General features: G+C 46.6%; 1 protein-coding gene across 1 annotated transcript in view; it reads right to left on the bottom strand.

Annotated features, from left to right (window-relative positions):
• The window catches only part of Gcn1 (GCN1 activator of EIF2AK4), a 64,351-nt gene that overhangs the window by 13,222 nt on the left and 37,477 nt on the right, over window positions 1-13,652 (bottom strand). The window contains exons 33-44 of the mRNA XM_042669656.1: window positions 13,393-13,587; window positions 10,832-11,078; window positions 10,071-10,192; window positions 9,657-9,771; window positions 8,594-8,773; window positions 8,270-8,490; window positions 6,338-6,406; window positions 6,031-6,169; window positions 5,746-5,942; window positions 5,421-5,563; window positions 2,230-2,347; window positions 1,680-1,895 (exon numbers count right to left, since the gene is read on the bottom strand). Of these exons, the coding sequence (XP_042525590.1) occupies window positions 1,680-1,895; window positions 2,230-2,347; window positions 5,421-5,563; window positions 5,746-5,942; window positions 6,031-6,169; window positions 6,338-6,406; window positions 8,270-8,490; window positions 8,594-8,773; window positions 9,657-9,771; window positions 10,071-10,192; window positions 10,832-11,078; window positions 13,393-13,587 (1,962 nt within the window). The remainder of the gene's footprint in view (window positions 1-1,679; window positions 1,896-2,229; window positions 2,348-5,420; window positions 5,564-5,745; window positions 5,943-6,030; window positions 6,170-6,337; window positions 6,407-8,269; window positions 8,491-8,593; window positions 8,774-9,656; window positions 9,772-10,070; window positions 10,193-10,831; window positions 11,079-13,392; window positions 13,588-13,652) is intronic.

The raw sequence follows: 13,652 nt of genomic DNA, 5'->3' as shown, positions 1-13,652 counted from the left end.
TCAGTTATGGGACTTGAACTCTGGGCCTGGGTGCTGTAGCGCTCTACCACTTGAGCCACAGCACCATTTTGGGTTTTTGGTGGTTAATTGGAGGTGAGAGTCTCACGGACTTTTCCTGCCCAGGCTGGCTTTGAGCCATGATCCTCAGATCTCAGCATCCCCAGTAGCCAGGATTACAAGTGTGAGCCACTAGCGCCAGGCTTTGGAACACTCTTTAAGGGAAAAAACCTACATCCTCCCTAGGTCTCATACAAACTTTTCTTTAAAAATAAATACAGCTGGGTACTGGTGGCTCATGCCTGTAATCCTTGGTAGAAGAGGCTGAGATCTGAGAATCGCAGTCCAAAATCAGCTTGGGCAGGAAAGTCCATGAAGACACTTATCTCCAATTAACAACCAGAAAACTGAAAGTGAAACTGTGGTTCAAAGTGGTAGAGCATTAGCCTCCAGTGAAAAGAGCTCAGACAGCGCCCACGCCCTGAGTTCAAATCCCACAACCTTCCCAACAACAACACCTAAAACTAAATATATAATTTGCTTACCAGATGGGGGCTGGAAGCTGTCCAAAAGAGACTAAATGATAGCCAGGTGCCAGGGGCTCATGCCTATAATCCTAGCTACTCAGGAAGCTGAGATCTGAGGATCAAGGTTTGAAGCCAGCCTGGGCAGAAAAGACTCTTATAACCAATTAACAACTCAAAAACCAGAGGTAGAGGGGCTGGGAAGGTGGCTCAGTGGTAGAGCGCTTGCCTTGCATGCATGAGGCCCTGGGTTTGATTCCTTAGCACCACATAAGCAAAAAGAAAAAAGCTAGAAGTAGAGCTGTGGCTCAAGTGGTAGAGCGCTAGCCTTGAGCCAAAGAGCTGAGGGACAGCGCCCAGGCCCAGAGTTCAGGCCCCACGACCGGACCCAAAAAAAAAAAAAAAAAAAAACAGAAGTAGAGCTGTGGCTCAAAGTGGCAGAGCACTAGCTTTGAGCATAAGAGCTCAAGGACAGCCCCCAGGCCCTGAGAGTTCCAGACCTACAACTGACCTCTCCTACCCGCCCTCCAAAAAAGACTACACAGCAGATGATCATTAGCCCAGACTTGGCACCTACTCCCAACCACTGAACCTCATCCATCTCCACCTAATGCATCAACCTTATATATCTAAAACCATGCTTCTCCTCCCTATTTCTCCATCTTCAACGGCCTCGGCTCAACCTCTAGTGTGTATCATGGCCCTGCCTACCCTATATCCGGCCTGGTATCTAAAGCACTATGCCCTGTGTAGTAGTCTCTCACCACTCTTTAGCTGGTTAATACTTAATCATTTTTCATTTTTAAGCATCATTTCTCCCAAGAAGACTTTGCTGCGCTTGCTAAGCCACACACCCCTGTAATCATGTATAGGTATATTCGGCACTTGCCACAGTTGATCTGACAGCTGTCTGTGTGATTATCTGATTAATATGCATATCCTTTAACCAGGATAAATGAGGTTGCCTTGCTTCTTCAGTCACTAGGCTCTTGTATGTTAGCACATAGTAAATATCTGCTGAATGACTAAGTAAACTAAGTGGTCCTCTGTGAAACAGGGGACACTTGGGTTTCTCCCAGGCTCTGTAGATATACATCTCTTGCCACTAAAAGGAGGTAATGATGGCTGCTAGGGCAAAGCAAGGTCCCAGAGACTTACCGTTCTCTTATCTGCACAAGTACTGGCCAGGAAACCCAGAAGGAGACCAAAGAGAGTTGGCAGGATCTCTCGTAAGGTGCGGGGAGTATTGGAGACAACAATCTTCCACACGTGCAGAGAGGCCTGTCGCACCACCAGCTGGGTGTCTGAGCGGCCCATGTAGAGCCCTGCCAGTACCCGATTCCGACGATCAACCCCCAGGGCAGTGATGATCGCCTGTGGCCAACAGAAGGGGATGGAAAACACAGTATAAAGCATCTGCATGAGGGGCTGGGAAGGTGGCTCAGTGGTAGAGCGCTTGCCTTGCATGCATGAGGCCCTGGGTTCGATTCCTCAGCACCACATAAGCAGAAAAAAAAGCCGGAAGTGGCATTGTGGCTCAAGTGGTAGAGCGCTAGCCTTGAGCTGAAGAGCTGAGGGACAGTGCCCAGGCCCAGAATTCAGGCCCACGACCGAACCCGCCCCCCCCCCAAAAAAAAAGCATCTGCATGAGCATCAAGGTCTACCCTTCCTACCAGCTATGGGAGGAAAACAAATGCCAGGCACCCACCTTGTTTGACTGGGCAGTTCCAAAGTTATCATCCTCAGACGCAGTTTCTGTGGTCATCTTCCCAGTAACCCCTGAGATGTGGAATAGGAGATCCCCAAGGAGCTGAACAGAACTAAACCTGAGAAGGAGGTCAAGAACAGAGTTACTATGATCACATCTATAACCTAGCTACTCGCAAGGCAGATTGGAGGCTTGCAGTTTAAGGCCAACTAAAGGAAAAGGACAGCAAGACCTATCAGGGGCTGGGAAGACGGCTCAGTAATATATTGCTTGCCTTGCATGAATGAGGTCCTGAGTTCGATTCCTCAGCACCACATAAGCAGAAAAAGCCAGAAGTGGTGCTGTAGCTCAAGTGGTAGAGCACTATCCTTGAGCTGAAGAGCTGAGGGAAAGCTCCCAGGCCGAGTTCAGGCCCCATGACCGGCAAAAAAAAAAGACCCTATCAGAACAAGCCAAGGATATTGGAACATTATCTATAGTGCTAGCTACTCAAGAATCATAAATAGGGGGACTGCAGTCCAAGACCAGTCTGGGCAAAAGTACAAGACTATTTTGAAAAACTGCAAGCAGAATGGGCTTGGGCTGAAGTAATAAAACACCTATTTAAGCAAGAGTTAAGCCCTGAGTTTCATCCACAGTGACTGAAACACCAAAAAACAAACAACACCCCCACCCCGTAACAAAAAGAACAGTCAATTATACAGCCTCAAGTGACAGTCTCAGAGCACGCCCCACCACTATACAGAAGGAAGACTGGAAGCAAAAATTTTTGTTGTTGGTGGTGGTGGTCATGGGGCTTGAACTCTGGGCCTAGGCGCTGTCCTTCAGCTCTTCAGCTCAAGGGAAATGCTCTACTACTTGAGCCACAGCGCAACTTCACCCAAAAATTTTATAGTGGCTATCTTAGAATGGGGTGTGGGGGAGGTGCTAAGATGATTTTCATTTCTACATGCTTCCCACATTTTCCAAGTTTTCTGATAGTAAACATGCTTACTTTAGTATTGGAAGGCTGGGGACATAGCTCAGTGGCATGATACGTTACTATTAGAAAAGGGCCAGAAACAGTGATAGAGTGCTTTCACATCAGAAAAGGGCTATGGATGCACATGGCTCTGGTTTCAGTCCCCAAGCATGGCAAGAAAAAGCAAAAAGGAAAGTAAACATTTTTAGAGGCATATGTGAAATTTCCATAATAAAAGATGTAAGCACAGAGAGAGGGCTAAGGTTGAAAGTGCGCTTTTACCCAACCGAACGCTTTTACCCAACAGAAGCTTCACAGGAAGCAAAGACAGATCATCTCAAGTGGAGAAACACAGAGACGAGACTAGAAGGATGAATTTTATTTCTTCTCAAATTAAATTAGGTTTATTGTTTCTATTATTTATTTTTTTAATGGCACTACAGTTTGAATTCAGGGCCTTGGACTTGTTAGGCAGGCACTCTACCACTAAGCTATAACTGCAGCCCCATTTTTGCTGATTGTTGTAAGTGTGTGTGTGTGGTTTGTATTGATAGTGGGAAATCAACTCAGGACTTCACACTCTCATTCACTTTCTTACTTAAAGCTGGCTCTCTAGGGCCACTCCTATATCCCACTATTTTGCTAGTTAATTGGAGATGGAATCTCAAACTTTTCTTCCTTGGCTGGCTTTGAACCCTCAGTCCTCCATGTCTCAGCCCCCAGAGTAGCTAAGATTAGGGACAGGAGCAACTAGCACTCAGCATTACTAATTATTCTTGAGATAAGATCTCACTTCTTGCCTAGGCATGCACCTGGACTGTGATCTGCCTATTTTAGGCTTCCTGTTGTTGCTGGAATGACAGGTGCATACTACAACATCCAGCTTTCCTCTATTGAGACAGAATTTTGAGGACTTTTCTGCCTGAGCAGGCCTGGAAGTACAATCCTTCCAATCTCAGTCTAACATGCAGTTTAGGATAACTCATTGAACACCACTACACCACTGCACCCAGCTATGGGTTAAGGAAGTGGTCTTGGGAATTCTTCTGCCCAGGCTGGCCTTACCACCATGATCCTCCCAGTCTCAGCCTCCCAAGTAGCTAGGATTATAGAATTAAATGCAATAGGGCTGGGAAGGTGGCTCAGTGGTACAGTGCTTGCCTTGCATTCATGAGGCCCTGGGTTCGATTCCTCAGCACCACATAAGCAGAAAAAGCTGGAAGTGGCGCTTTGGCTCAAGTGGTAGGGCACTAGCCTTGAGCTGAAGAGCTGAGGGACAGCGCCCAGGCCAGAGTTCAGGCCCCATGACCGACAAAAAAATAAAATAAAATAAAATAAATAAATAAATAAAAGCAAGAAACCAGGAAAATAAGTCACATTTAAACTGAAAATTTGAGAAAGGTGGGAAGATAAAGAGTGTGCAAATAACCCTCAGGTAGTCACTCAGATACTGCACACCTTACACTACAAATGGACTCATCTAACCCACACAATGTGGGAAACAGGTCAAATTGCACAGCCGACACTGTCCAGTTAACAACAGGCTGGGGAATTCTCTGGGCAGCCTATACTATGCTTTGTAATGGCAGAGTAAATGCCCACTGCATGGATATACTATCCTATTTCAAAACAGCTTCCAATTTTTTCAAAGATTAAAAAACAATTTTATGTACACAGCTCTAAACACTTGACCAAATTTATTTTTCAAATAAATTCCAAGAAGTAGAATTATGAGGAGAAAGATTCCTCATAATTATTCTTAGTAGAAACTGTAGGAGTAAATAGAGAAACTTTTTTTTTTTTTGCTGGTCCTGGGGCTTGATCTCAGGGCCTCAGTACTGTTCCTGAGCCTCTTTGTGCTCAAGACTAGCCCTCTACCACTTGAGTAGAGCACTTGAGCACCACTTCCAGCCTTTTTTGAGTAGTTTATTGGAGATAAGAATCTCATGGACTTTCCTGCCTGGGCTGGCTTTGAATCATGATCCTCAGATCTCAGCCTCCTGAGCAGCTAGGATTACAGGCAGGAGCCCCTGGTACCTGGCTTAGAGAGACTTTTTAAAGAAGAACCAGAATAAAGACATTGCTACAGAAAATGAGATAACATAATGGTTAAAATTACGGGTTTGGAAAAAGTTGAGAGTCCATGGAAACTTTCTGCTTTTCATTTTGCAACCAGAATTCCCAAAATGCAAAACCTAGGCCCAATGGATCTTTGGGCCTAAGTCCTTACCGGATCCTCCAGAGGTCATCAAACAGGCCTTGCTCCAGTTGGGGCAGCAGCAGCGCGATAGCTGTCTCAGCATACATGGAGATGACCCGTTGGCCGGCACGCAGGGCAGTGTCTCGCACAAACTCGTTCTCATCAGCCAGGGCCTAAGCACATGGAAAAAGGGGGTGGGCAGGGCTGCCTCCCCTTACATACCCAGGCCAAAACAAACTGGGGCTCTCTGAAGACTATGACACGAACTCCTGCCAGCTGGCCCCCAATAGGGAGCTCTCAGTCTCCAGGAGAGCGGGGGCACCCTCTCCCTTCCTTCAGTGTTACTGGTACCTACTTTGAGGATACAGGGAATGATGGGCCCCACATAAGGGGTGAACTTGTCCCCAAAGGTGATGGGCAAGTAGTTGAACATCATGATGTAGCCATCTCGAACATGGGGTGCAATGTCCACTTTACTGGCTGTAGCCACAATTTCTGGCATCAGCTTCTCTAACTTCTCTACTCCCAAACCAGCCATGACCTCAGCCAACCCTGTAAAGCAAGGACAGAATGAACCTACTGGAGCAGAGACCCCTCCAGGGCATTTCCAGTGTGGCCCCTGTGCCAACTCCAGCCTCACCTTGTGCAGCGCCTGAGCGATCCACAGAGCTCTGCTCATACGTCAGTGTCTCCATCAGCCATGGCAACAAGTCCTCAAAACATGATTCCCCCATGCCCTTTACCATAGCCCCAAGAGCCTTTGCAGACACTGTCCGCACCTGTCAAGTGACACAGGTGAAGAAAAGCAGTTCAGGAAAGGAAAGCCATATAGAAACAGGGAAGGGCCACCGGCCTTCGTTCTGCCTGATGAACACAAAAGCAGCTTTGCGGAATCAGTTTTCCACTGATTGGTCTAAAATACTGAGCTTCCCCCACCCCACACTCACCTCAGGCACAGGGTCCAAAAGCGAGGCCTTCAGGCCAGGTGTTACACTGGGCAGGTAAGGAGCCAAATCCTGAAAACACAAGAGTTGACTGAAGCCGAGGTCTGGCTCTGGCTTTCTTCAGCCCCTGTTCTGTGGTGGACCTTGACCTCAGCATTGAGATGGAAAGAAGCTCTCAGCAGGACCCATGCATAAGAACCTCACTGTACACACAAGAGCTGGGTCACTGACAAAGCTCTTCTCACCAATTCCTTCAAGGCACTACCCTCATAGGCCAAACAGAGCCACCAGCTACAAACCAAAGCCTAACTCCTGTCCTTTTCTTGGGAGCAAAGCCTGCTTAGATTCTGTAGTTGTTAGAAAAGTATTTCTGGTACTCTATCAGAATTTCACTATTATCTTCTCTTTCTTAGCTTAAAATGTGTATGGCTCCTGATGTAACATTTGGCTTTAAGGAGTTGTTGTAAATATACAAAATGCCTTATGTTCATTGCAGCAGGCTTTAAGTTTTAAAAAAACAAAAACAGGGCTGGGAAGGTGGCTCAGTGGTAGAGCGCTTGCCTTGCATGCTTGAGGCCCTGGGTTCGATTCCTCAGCACCACATAAGCAAAAAAGAAAAAAGCCAGAAGTGGCGCTGTGACTCAAGTGGTAGAGCGCTAGCCTTGAGCTGAAGAGCTGAGGGACAGCGCCCAGGCCCAGAGTTCAGGCCCCATGACTGGACTCAAAAACTAAAAAAAAAAAAAACAAAAAAAAATAAAACAACCTTGGACACTGTAGACCAATGATAAGATCAAGTAAATTATGACATATGAATTTGTTGGAACAGTATAGCACACTAAAAGCCAAGTTTTGATTAACTTGTTATAACTAGAAAATAATATTCAAGAATATAAAAAATATTAAAAGTAATTGTTTTAGCCAGGTGCTGGTAGCTCACCTATATAATCCTAGCTACTCAGGTGATTGAGATCTGGAAACCACAGTTTGAAGAAAAGAGGAAAGTCTGTGAGACTCTTTATCTCTAACCATCAAAAATCCAGAAGTGGAGGAAATAGCACTGTGGCTCAAGTGGTAGAGCACTAGCCTTGAGCACAACAGGCTCAGGAGAGTGCCCAGGCCCTGAGTTCAAGCCCTACAACCAACAACAACAACAAAAAATTTTAAATCCAGAAGTGGAGTTGTGGTGGTAGAGTGCCGGCCTTGAGCAAAAATATAAGGGACAGCACCTAGTCCCTGAGTTCAAACCCCAGTATAGGCATAAAAAAAAAAAAATTGTTCTAGTATTGGAGGACAATTAGTAATTATTTTTCCATTGTGGAGCTTGAACTCTGGGCCTGGGCACTGTCCCTGAGCTCTTCAGCTCAAGGGTGTACTCTCCCACTTGAGCCACACCACCACTTCCGGTTTTCTGGTTGTTAGTTGGAGATGAGTGTCATGGACTTTCCTGCCTGGGCTGGCAGCCTCCTGAGTAGCTAGGATTGACAGGTGTGAGCCACTGGTGCCCAGCTGATTTTATTTATTTATTTATTTGAGATGAGTCTACATGTAGCCTTCCAGTCTTAAACTAACAATCCTGTTGCCTTAGACTCTGCAGTGCTGGGATTATAAGTACGTGTCAGTATGTCCAGCCTAACTCTTCCACTTTATCTTCTTGTCTATGGAAGCAGAGATTCCAAAAACCCATACTCTGCCTCAGTCTATACTAGGCCTCCTGGGACAGACCTTAGCTGGGAACTAAACCAGTAAAAACTTGAACCACTATGCTCTGGATGATACTCATAGAGGCCAAACTTTTACCTCATATCCCAAATGGCTCTTTTTTCTCTGCAAATATAATCAAGAAAGTGCTCATATCCCATGTTGCTCTGGGCAGAACCCTGCATCCTAAATCTTCATCACTCTAACTGTCCACACCAGCCCAACCTAGGCTACTACCTTCTGGTCTGTCAGGGAGTACATGTTGCCAATAATCTGTGCTGCCATCTTGCGGGTGTCAGTAGAACGATCCTGAAAGGCTCTCTGGACAATGGGCATGATGAGGGCCAGAGATGGAGCATCAATGAAGTGGACAAATTTGGTGTCCAGCAGGGTCTGCAGGCACTTCTGGGTCTTTCTTGATGGGTCTGTCAGGGCATCCAGCAGGACAGGGGCAATGGCTACAATAGAAAAGTTGTTAGTACATGTCTAACCCACTATTGGGTTAGACCCACTATAGTGGGCAGACCCACTATTCCCCAGAAGCAAAGTAGAGAGGCATACCCAGGATCTCCGGGTTCCGGATGACGGAGCCAATCTGCCTGAGTGCCTGCTGTCCAGCCTTCTGGACTTTGACGTGGGAGTCAGTCAGTACCTCTGTGAGCTTGGGCACAATGTTGGGTAGGCAGGATGACAGCTGTTTGGGAGCACAATATGCCATTGCTCCAAGCAACTCCACTGACCCTGCAGACAGAAAACATGTGGCCAGAATTGCATCACTGGGCAATGAATGGCAAGAAAGTCACCTGTGCAAAATGACTGGCCAGAGACAGCTAGCTTGCTGTTCTGCAAGCTGTGCTCAAGCAATTCCCAGAGGAGGGTAGAGGAGGAAAGGGCTCCCGGCGCCTCTGAGCTGTGAAATCCCAGGTGAGGGACAGATAGTATAGGGAAAAGAGGAGACAAGTTCAGGACAGAGAGTTCTGGCAGTGATACAAGGGCAATTCGCTGAATTTTCCTGGCTTCAAGTATCATATGCATGAATGAGGAAAATCATTCATCACTATATATATTAGTCACTATATAAGATATGCACGTATGGAAACTTTCACTTTATATATTATATATAAACATGTATTTACATACATTTTATATATTTTTAATATTATATAATGTATACACACACATATACTATATATGAGTGTTAGATCTTTTGAGTTTCATAAGCAGATATTCTACCATTTGAGTCATGACCTCCACCTTTTTTCTTTTTTAAATAAGGTTCTGTGTTTCAGCCTGACATTTACTTATGTCTGACTCGCTTGTAGCTAGGATGACAGGTATGTACCACGACACCTGGCCAAGATTACATTTTTTAAAAGTTGTATTGAGGGTAAACGTTGCAGGACAGTTTTCAAGCTCAGGATTTCTTGACTGAGAGCTATGGCTCATATCAGAGACTCCTGAGCTTGAACACATGCAAAACTACAGAAGGACCAAGCTGCCTAAAGGCATGGTAAGTCTCAGCCTTGTCCCTGGGCTGGAGACCACACCCACAGGACCATAGCTGTGGTTATCTGGATCCTTGCCGAGGACATTTTTCAGAGCAAGGAAGCTGAGAAAGCCTTACCAGCTTTGGTCCGCCAGGATTCCTCCTCCAGGGCAGCCAGTAAGGAAGGGAGCACTAGCTTCACGCCATGAGCACTGAGGTTGCTCATCACAGCCTTGGCACAGTCATCTGCAGCCTCAAGGGAGGAGAGAAGGTGTTCAGTGGTCAAGCACTGATACCACCACTAGTGATAAGAGTCACCAACACATACTGGGGGTTCATTATGTCAGACCCTATGCTAGAGCTCACAGGGTCCATTGAGAACACATCTTGCAAAGCTCCAGTACCTTAAGAGCCAGAGGAGATCCATCCCAGAAACCAGCTTCCCAAGTGAGGGCAGAAGGGGCTCCAGGGGCAGGGGATTTACCCCACCTCAGAAGCTTTCCTGGCTGAGCTACATACCCAAGCAGCTCTCCCAAGCAGCTTGGGCCTTACCTCACGCACATACTGGTTCCCATCCCCAAAGCACAGCAGCAAATGGGGCAGCACATGAACCACATAGGGCTCGAACAGCTTCCCCAGCATCGTGCAGAGCATCTCAAAGGCAAACAGGGCTCCTGTGGGGAAAGGGGGGAGGGGGGGCGGGAATACATGAAAATCGATCATCCTCTCAGGGCTGCCACATGAACACAGGGGCTGGGCACCCTCCTGCCATCTCTTCACCCAATGGGAACATAGTGTAGCAGCCTCAGTCCTCAAAGCAGGGGTGCAGTAGAGCAGAGAAGAGGAGGGCGGGGGCTACTTAGCATTAACAACTAAAGATAAAGCCTCTTATAGTAAGGGTTCTGTGGAGTTTGAAATTAGAAAGACCAGGACAGCATTAAGTATGGAGATGTACACCTGTAATCTCAAGATTTGAAAGGCTGAAGCAAGATCATAAGTCTGAAGCTAGCTTAGGCACTTAGGGAGGATTTTCCTCAAAATGAAATAGAAAAGGCTGGGCACAGTAGGTAAGTGTTTGCCTACCTAGCAGGTGTATGGCCCTGGGTTTAATCCCTAGTACTAAGGGAAAAAAAGTCCAGACCAAATCAGCAAGAACAGGACCAGGATGGGTCACACTGACCACTCTTAATGGTCACACTTACCACTATTATCTCTGCAACACACACACACACAAACACACACACACACGCGTGTGTGTGCACATGCACGGGCACTCATTTCCTATGCTGCCAGCAACAAGTTTAGATACCCACCCTCTCGCCTGCGGAAGTTCTTCTTATCCTGAATGGCATCAGTCAGCGCTGCCATCATTTCCTGCTGCTTCAGGGAGAGGATGCCCAGGCCCTTCACCAGGCCTGCCAGCCCGTATGCTGCCCCTTTGCGCTCTGCATACTTGTCTGACTCCAGCAACTGCTGCATGAGTCTCTGGATCATTCCTCCAGCATCCTCCTTGATAGCAGGCACAAGAGGAGGTAAGCAGCTGGCCACAGACTCCTGGACCTGTGGAAGAACCACACTGATCAGTGCAATTTCAGTGACTGCCTGTTTTTGGTGACCAACAACCCCATGCCACACATACCATATGTCCCATTACCTGCCTCAGGCCAATGGAGAAGCTGTTTTGTACAGTCTCACTAAGACCCCCATGCTTCATTAGGGCACATGGTGCAAAACCAACATGATAGCAGAATCAGATCAGCCCTGTGGCGCTGCTCCTAATCTAAGTAGAAAAATGGGGCTAAGTCCATTTAGAAAGGGCTCACTGAGAAAGGCTACTTTACCACCATAAAATAGCCTGTCATTCAGAGTAATATTTATTGGAAGGAACTCCAGGAAATAGAATCAAGAGATTTCTTTTTTGCTGTTTTTGTTTTCTTTCCTGTTTCCTTTTTGTCCTGTTTGTTCATGTAGATGTCTGGGAGGATATGGGAAGGCACAAAATGGAGGGACAAAGGGTACACAAATGTAGCAGTGGTACTCACTGACACTATGGTGAAAAGGACTACATAACTTGTGTGTGAGGATGAGAGGGAAAAACTAAGACAAAGTGAGGGAAGGGGTGGCACTGTACTCTTTAACTGATTTACATAACTGTAAGCCCTCTCTGTACATCACCTTTATAACAATAAAAATAAAAAAATTAAAAATAGGCTGTCTCCAAACTTCTCAAAGTCACAGGGAGACTGGCTAGGCCTCATAGATCAGAAACAAAGTTTCTGAAAAACAAAGACATTCAGTCCTACCCTCCTATCTCAGCTCAGGAAGCAGAGCAGTATGCTACCATCTTTTGCAAGGGTGGGGTCTTTTAGCAGGACAGGTTTTCTAACCTCCTATTTGATCACAACTTTAGAAACTTGTTTTCAACTGTGAACTTAATGAGACAACTCTGGGGAGGGGATTCCAAAGTGCAAATCATTGAAATTGTACATAAATATGTATTCTTCAAAAAACAAGAAACGAACTGGGCACTGATGGCTCACGCCTGTAAGCCTAACTACTCAAGAGGCTGAGATCTAAGGATCGCAGTTCAAAGCCAGCCCAAGCAGGAAAAGTCTGTGAGACTCTTATCTCCAATCAACCACCAGAAAACTGAAAGTGGTGCTGTGGCTCAAGTGGTAGAGCACTTGCCTTGAGCTGAAGAGCCGAGGGACAGTGCCCAGGCCCAGAGTTCAAGCACCATGACTGACAAAAACAAAACAAAACAAAAAACAAGAAACTTCCTCTGCATTGTGGCTTAAGAGATAGCATTAAGAGTTAGGTGCTGGTGGCTCATACTTATAATCCTAGTTACTTGAAAGGCTGAAACTAGGAGAACCAAGGTTAGAGGCCAGCACTGGCAGAAAAGTTCACAGGATCCTTTTCTCCATCCATTGCTGATAACAGCAGCACGTGTCTGTGACTGAGCTATGTGGAAGGTTAGGATTAGGAGAATCTTGTTATAGGGCAGCCATGGCTGAAGTCTGGAGACTCTGGTTCTATAGAAAGAAATCCCAGAAATGACAAGAAGCCTAAACATAAGCAGACTGTGATTCAAGCATGTCATTCCCATGGTAATCGAGATCTTACTTTTAAAAACAATGAAAAACAGAGCTGGAGGTGTGCCTCAGCACAGCCTAGGAAGCACAAGACCATGAGTTCAAACTCCAGTTACTCTCTGTCTCTCTCTGACACACACACAGACACACACAGACAGACAGACAGACACACACAGACACACACACACAGACACACACACACACACACACACACACACACACACACACTCTGGAGGTGTGCCTCAGCACAGCCTAGGAAGCACAAGACCATGAGTTCAAACTCCAGTTAGTCTGTCTCTCTCTGACACACACACACACACACACACACACACACACACACACACACACACACACTAACACCTGCTAGTAAATGAGTAGAAATATAAGACACATCTTCAGCTCTTAAAACAAGAAGACAGCCAGGTGCCGGTGACTCACACCTGTAATCCTAGCTACTCAGGAGGCTGAGATCTGAGGATCACGATTCAAAGCCAGCCCGGGCAGGAAAGTCCGTGAGACTTTTATCTCCAATAAACCACTAGAAAACCAGAAGTGGCACTGTGGCTCAAGCGGTAGAGCGCTCGCCTTGAGCTGAAGGGCGCAGGGACAGCGCTCAAGCCCAGAGTTCAAGCCCCACAACAACAACAACAACAACAAAAACAAGACAATTGTCCCCAGAAGTATACTCCATTATAACCCAGGCTCTCCCTGAAGGACCTGCTAGGCCCCTAGCATCCCACAGTTTCTCTGCAGGCTCATGGTAGCCGGAAAGCAGGTACCTGCTGGGAAGGGGTGGAGAGGGCGGCGATGAGCTTGGCAACAATAGGCTTCACTTTGGGGTCGCTCTTGTCCAGGTGCTTGGCCAAAGAACCCATGAGGACTACCACACTCTGCCGCACGGCGTCATAGCTGGCATCATTGGGAGCATCCTTCAGAAACTCCTCAAACACTGGCAGCAGCGAGTTGACGTTCTCCTGGAAAGCCCAGCCCAGCCCATCAGAATCACAGATCACACCACAGGCTGCCATGAAGACAATGG

The sequence above is a fragment of the Dipodomys spectabilis genome, unplaced genomic scaffold (assembly GCF_019054845.1).
Source record: "Dipodomys spectabilis isolate Male_0828 unplaced genomic scaffold, ASM1905484v1 ptg000499l, whole genome shotgun sequence".
Classification (NCBI taxonomy): Eukaryota; Metazoa; Chordata; class Mammalia; order Rodentia; family Heteromyidae; genus Dipodomys; species Dipodomys spectabilis.
The sequence above is the reverse complement of the archived record's forward strand: the minus strand, read 5'-3'. Positions and strand labels throughout refer to the sequence as shown.